Source organism: Arachis ipaensis, chromosome B07 (assembly GCF_000816755.2).
Source record: "Arachis ipaensis cultivar K30076 chromosome B07, Araip1.1, whole genome shotgun sequence".
In the NCBI taxonomy this organism is placed as follows: Eukaryota; Viridiplantae; Streptophyta; class Magnoliopsida; order Fabales; family Fabaceae; genus Arachis; species Arachis ipaensis.
The window spans coordinates 110,166,494-110,173,162 of NC_029791.2; the positions used below are offsets into that span (position 1 = coordinate 110,166,494).

General features: G+C 31.4%; 1 protein-coding gene across 33 annotated transcripts; it reads left to right on the forward strand.

Moving 5' to 3' along the window:
• LOC107610186 (Niemann-Pick C1-like protein 1) lies at window positions 638–5,896 on the forward strand. Of its 33 annotated transcripts, none has more exons than XR_002350348.1 (10): window positions 638–750; window positions 1,075–1,259; window positions 1,965–2,093; window positions 2,761–3,125; window positions 3,406–3,462; window positions 3,961–4,380; window positions 4,524–4,652; window positions 5,064–5,180; window positions 5,355–5,402; window positions 5,674–5,896. XR_002350348.1 is itself a non-coding variant. In XM_016312284.2 (5 exons), exons 1-4 carry the CDS (start codon window positions 3,927–3,929, stop codon window positions 5,049–5,051), a joined length of 315 nt encoding a protein of 104 aa, XP_016167770.1. In that variant the 5' UTR covers window positions 3,474–3,926; the 3' UTR covers window positions 5,052–5,402; window positions 5,674–5,896. The 33 variants fall into 33 exon arrangements, 3 of the variants coding, with proteins under 3 accessions (XP_016167770.1, XP_016167771.1, XP_016167772.1); XR_002350340.1 differs by having other exon boundaries at window positions 3,961–4,019; window positions 4,170–4,225; window positions 4,315–4,380; window positions 4,508–5,402; XR_002350336.1 differs by having other exon boundaries at window positions 3,961–4,019; window positions 4,170–4,225; window positions 4,315–4,380; window positions 4,524–5,402.

Sequence of the window (6,669 nt, forward strand, 5' to 3'; positions counted from 1 at the left end):
AATAAAAGCTAACCATTTCAAAGCAAAATAACATTCTGCAGTAGATGACTTATCCTTCTAACTTGTCTCTGTTAGCATGCATGGGCAGGCTTGATTCAGAAGCTCACTACAAAAAAAATGGTATAAAATGGCATCAACATAATGACAATTTTAAAATACTGTCGATATATTCATAAATTGAGGCAGTTTGTGTGGCTGCCATAATTTTCTTGTGGAAAGCGGCAGTTTTTTTAGTGAATTTGGCAGTTTTAAACGCCAGTATCTCATTATCTGCTTCATTAATATAAAAATCTAACTCTTGTATTTTACTAATAAACTCTGTGTTAACTCCATCGCAACGTGAGAACCAAGAAGAAACTCCATCGCAGCGTGAGATCTGCGATCTCATCCACGACGCTTTCTTCTGGCGGCAATCTCCTCCATCAACGCTTTTCTTCCAGCTGCGATCTCCTCCATTATAGTTTCCTGCTCCACCGTGCTGTGCTCTGTGAAGCTTCTCATTCTCCATCTTTGTTGAACTAAGTTTATATACAAATCCACATTCTCTTCTTTTAATTACTCATATTTTGTATTTGCTAATTGTTACTACTTTTATTTCTTTAATGATATATTTTGTTAGCAGAAATTGGGGGTGGCGGCAAGCTCCTCCATCAACGCTTTTCTTTCAGCTGTGATCTCCTCCATCAAAGTTTCCTGCTCCATCGTGTTGTGCTTTGTGAAACTTCTCTTTCTCCATTTTCATTGAACTAGGTTTATATACAAATCCACATTCTTTTCTTTTAATTACATATATTTAGTATTTGCTAAGTGTTACTACTTCTATTTCTTTAATGCTAGGTTTTGATTTTCTCTTTGTTAGCAAAATTGGGGGTAAGGTCTTCATGAAATTCTTTCAATTTTTTTACATGCATGTATACAAATTTGCATTCGCTTCACAGTTTTTATTTGTAAATATGCTCTCTGTTGGTGATTTACTTATTTGCATAGCACGTGTTTGATGAATTGCTTGAATGCTTATTTTTCTTTGTTCAATGCAATAGAAGATTCTAGAATCTCAATCGTGGTTTTCTCCAGAAGCTATGGGGATTCGACGTGGTGGTTGAAGGAATTGGAGAAGATAATGGAGTGTCAAAGCAGCAAGGGTCAGAAGGTTGTGCCGGTGTTCTACGGTGTTGATTTATCGAAAGCTGGGGCGACGTTTGCATACCGGGAACTGCTCAAGGAAGTTGCTTGCCTTCCAAGTTTTGTTACATATATCAGTAGGTACTTTTAAGTTTTAAGGCTGTTTGATTTTAAGAGAAAATAATGTTGAACTGAAAATCTTTGTTTTGTCTATGCATTTATTCAATCATTGTTGTATGTGACATATCTCTTTTTCAGACATATCAACAAATTCTTTTATTAGCTTGAAACTTGTTTATGTGATTTGTTAAGTTATTTGCTTTATGGAGCAATGAAATTGTGAACTATAATCGAATCCATAATCTGCTTTTTGTTCTAAGCTTCTGTGCTTTGTTCAATGTGCTATGTTGGACCTTATAGAACAGAATATGTATCTTGATAACATAATCAGATTAAAGATATTTTAAAAATTGATATACATCATCTTCTGGGAAGTTCACCAAGTCAAAATTTGGATAATGCTTATCCTAACACTGTTGAAATACTTTGGTGACATAAGTGATCATGATATATGAGAGCCAAAAACAATTTTTATATAAACTTTTAACAAGTTTGAAGATGTCAACTGCTAGTGCTAAAAGTCTATGCCCATGCAATTTTCTTAAAGCTACATTCCATGGATTGTTGGACTACTTGCTCTTTTTAGAATATTTATTTCCTAATTAATTTGTAAACAAATATATTATAAGCACTTGATTAGTAATGTGAGTGTGACAATGGTTCATAGCTGTTATTGACAATGCGAGTCCTTGACTAAGTAAGCTTGTTGATTTGGATTCTAGGAGCAAGAATTTAAAGGTGGCCTTCACGGTAATGCAGTGAATATGACAAATCGATTTGAAACTATTTAAAGATGGAATCTACTTAAATAAGAAGCACTTGAAGATAGAGATCATCTTTTCATTCATTTGGTAAGTATTAACATGTTGAACTTAAATAATCACTTAATCAAATCTAACAAGTAAAAAAAAGTGATTTTAAAAACAAATAGATCTTAACTAATTCTTTTATACTTTATTAAATATAGTGATTTTAAAAGCAAATGGATCTTAATTAATTCCTTTATACTATGTTAAAATAAAACATATATTATTAGAGGACTAGTTTTTTGTTTTCCATAGTTCAAAATTCATTTTACTATGATATATTTTTGTCATGAAGCATTTTTCTTTCTGTATCAAGTTTCTTCCTCTTATAGTAGAGGGAGATGGATAAGATATTAGGATTAATTAAAATTACTTTATAGGAAAATTACTTAATTTTTTCTCCTATAAAGTAAAATTACTTAATTTTTCCTATGTTATAGTGGCTTCGCTTTACTTGCATGCCAGGGTTTTGGATTAGTACGTTAAAATGCAGTATAATTTTTCTTGCTGTCATTTTGCCTTATGCAAATCTCTATTATTTGTATGCAGAGATTGAACAACAAAGTTTGTTTATAGTGACTTGTTCTCAATTATACAGAATTCGGATCAGTGTTTTAATCATGAGATTGTGCTTTTGACTCATTTTTTACTTTTTTGGGTATGTCACAATGTTGTGGTGTTCTAATACTTGTTATGTTATCTGCTTTTGCAGTGAATCAACATCAACTGCCAACACTCTTGTGGCTTAGAGTGAGTTGTTCAATTCGATGATAGTGTCAAGTTCTACCCTCAGTGTACTTTTTGATAAGCAGCCTTAGTTCTTTTTCCTATATTTATGATGATGTTGATCTGCTGATAATTTTCTTTTATTATTTTGAATGTTGATTATTACTTAATTTGTTTGAGCCTCTAGTGAGTGCACACTTGGTTTGACTTGTCTTGATCATTTTTTTGTTTAAGAGGTTGACAGGTCGAAATGAAGTAGCTATCTCAGCTGATGACTATAAATTTTATTCTCCAAGACACAAGTTTCGACATGCTGCATCAATTTAACTTTCCAATATCCCTGATATCCCTGTAAGTATGATGTGCCCGATTTTGGTGAATAAAGTGATCCTTGTAACATATCCAATAATATAAGCAATTGCGGACTTTGTTTTGTTTACAATGTCTAACTAGCATGCTCTGGCTCTGAACATGATGTGTTTTATCATCTGCTTCCACTATGGTACTGATTGTTGTGTAATGAAACTAATTCTATTGAGTGTGATAATTTAGAGATTGAATAAATTGTAATTGTTGCAATTATTTACATTCAAACTTTAACCAGTGTTTCATGGTTATGACTTGTTAACAGAGTTTCCCAAGAGCTGACAATTCTTCTACATTGACTATTAATCAAGGATTTCGCTAAGTAAGTAATTATATATATATATATATATATGTATGTAGGTATTTGGTTCTTGTTTTGTCTTCAGATGAGATGGTTGGTGATTGCTGTATCTTTTCTTTGGATGTTTATTACATTAAATTTAAGGATCTTCTCTTGTATCATATATAAACTATATTTTGATTATGCTATATCTTGTTCCTTCCCTTGTGGCTTGAGAATAATATATTTGCTTTATTTATTTCCTTGACTCTTTTTACTTTATAAGAAAAAATTAATTTTCATATACACAACTACTTGAGAAGGAAAAATACACAATATAAAAGTATATAGATATTCACTTTTAGTTATGCCAAAAGTACTATTTTTAGGAAATTTGCTTTGGTAGTATTTCATGACTTTGCAACTATTATTATGTATAAGAACAAAACTGAATTTAATTGTGAATTTCGTCTTTGGTTGAGATTGATATTGCTACCAACCGCTTAATGAAATCTGATGATAATGTGTTGGTTAGTTTAGGTTGCTTAAGAGATTGGACTTTCAGAAATGAAGTTCAACTTATACTTATGGGTTATGAGGTATGTGAAATGCTATTTTTCTGCACCTCCTTACTATAAAAAATTTGATTGTGTACTTGCAAGAAATAAATAACACACTGGATTTGCAAATATGCATTTAGTTCTTATATTCATGGATATGTTCCTTATCTTATTTTATATCTTGTTTAGAATACAGTAGAAGCTCCTGGTAATCCAGAGATTTTGCTTTAATTGAGAAGGAAAAGGTGTCGATCAAGGATAAGATTTCAATGTAATACTCCAAGTTTATCATTATTTTACTTTAACTGACTAAGGTTTTTCTTTATTAATCCAGCCTCCTTGCTGCTCTGCTGGTGAAGGATCTTGTGTTTCAAATGGAGCATGCAAAGATTGCACAATGGTAACTGTACAAATGTCTGCTATTTTTTTATTTCTCCTTTTATTCTTTTGGATATTTTGTAAACTAAACTATGATGATTTTTTGTTTTGTTCTGAGGCCTTAATCAAAGAATATTTGAATTGTGTAGTATTTTCGTCATGCAGATTTGCAGAATGATCGTCCCTCCACAACACAATTTAAGGATAAACTTCCATGGTTTCTTAGTTCTCTGCATTCTACTGATTGTGCAAAAGGTGGTCATGGGGCTTACACCAGCAGTGTAGATCTGAAAGGTTTGGGTCAAATTCATTCTTTCAAGTTCTTTTTTTCTTGTTTAATTCAATTTAGCGATGGGTTGAGTTAACTTGGAAGCCCAACTAGTTTAAGTTCCTATGTGAGTACTATCTGGGCTTAATTTTAACAGAAACCTTCGAAAGAGTTAACTCTTTTTCCCAATTAATTGCTGGCTTTCACGTTGAAACTTCTTCTAGGCTAGAACTTTTCCTTCTAGTGATTGTGACAAAAGATTCTCATTATGGTAGTAATCAATTTCTTCATGTGCTTGTTATATCTTCTTTGTTTTGTTTTGTTTTATGTTTTTTTGTTTTTTTTAATTAATAAAATTCTTCCCATGCTTGTTTTAACATGTTCTTTTCATTGCTTTTGGTTTTCCATGGCAAGGATATCCTTAAATGGTGCAACAGAATTGTAGATTTAGGTTTTTGCTTTGACAATAGCTTATCGAAATACCAACTTTATTGTGGAGGGTACCAGTTTCTGCAGCTGAGACCTTGTATCCCCATGACAAACCTATAATTCAGGTTTTATTTAGTGCATTGTCTATGCCAAAAAGTTCTCGTTGTTCTGCTTTATCTTCTTATTTCTAATTCTGGAATGCAAAATTCTGTCACAGATTTAAGAATAGGTGGATTTTATTGAGGTTTTATCATGAATTTGTGAATGTGAACCCATTGATTTGTCTGATGAATTTTCAGTTAGTTAGCAGGGAACATGAAGAATTCTTGAGACTTGTCAAAAAGAAGGTATGCAAATTATTATAGAATTCATATGTCTCTTTGCCTTTGGTAATGAATTTAATATCTATAGTAATATATAAGTATAAATATGAAAAATAATAGATAGTTAAGAAGAACTGGTGATAACAAACACAATTCCCAAATGTATTGATAGAATAATAGAATATATAACCATAGGAAAATTATAAATAGGAGCAGATAAAGAATCTAAATGTGTCAATTAATTCAACAACCAGAGTGAATAACTACTACTATTTGCACTTTTCATTTTAAGCAGATGGCAAAATTTTGGTGGAAGATATTTTGAAAATGGACTGCCAGAAAGAAGATACACAGGAAGAAACAAGATCATGATATTATGTTATTTTTCTTACTTTCAAGGTATTAGCCAAGCTAGTTACCTCGTTTTATGTATGAGATGTATGTGACACACTACTAGAAATTGGAGCCAATCTAAGTGAAGATATTTAGAATTAAAAAATATTATATTTGATACTTTATTTGTATTGGAGTTATTACTTTTGATTTTCAATTACTAAAAAATTATATATTATGTTTAATACTTTATTTATGAATTACGTAATATTTTGTTTATGGGTTATGATTTCTTGTTATTGTGAAATTGTATACAAAAAAATTATTTGTTTAATACAGTAAAAACAACGGTTAAAACTACCTTTCTAAACGAAAAAAAATATCACTTTTACCCGGTAAAAACCGCGGCTTGTAACTGCCATTTTAAACATGAAATGCCATTTTAACTCGGTAAAAATGACAGTTTCAAACGTCATTTTAACCAATAAAAATGCCACTGTCAAGATAAAAATGGCGGTTCAAAATGTCATTTTAACCAACCAAAAATGCCGTTTTAATCCGGAAAAAAGGCTGTTTCAAATGCCATTTTAACTAACCAAAAATGCCACTCTGCCAAGGTAAAAATAGTGGTTCATAAATGTCGTTTTAACCAAACAAAAAATGCCATTTTATTTGAAAATAATAGCGGTTTGAATGTTGTTTTAACCTATCCGAAAACGCCGTTTTAACCCAAGAAATTGTGGCAATTTTCAGAAAATTGTCGTAATAACCAGAATGGTGCCCTTACATTGCTTTCTGAAACCATCATTTCTGGTAATAATGGGGGTTCAAACCATTGTAAATACCCAAAAAACCCGCCATTTTAACCATATTTTTTTGTTGTGGCTGTGGAAAAATATATTCTTTTAAGTCACAGTAGTTGCGATAGGAATATAATAGCAATTTTAACAGTAATAGC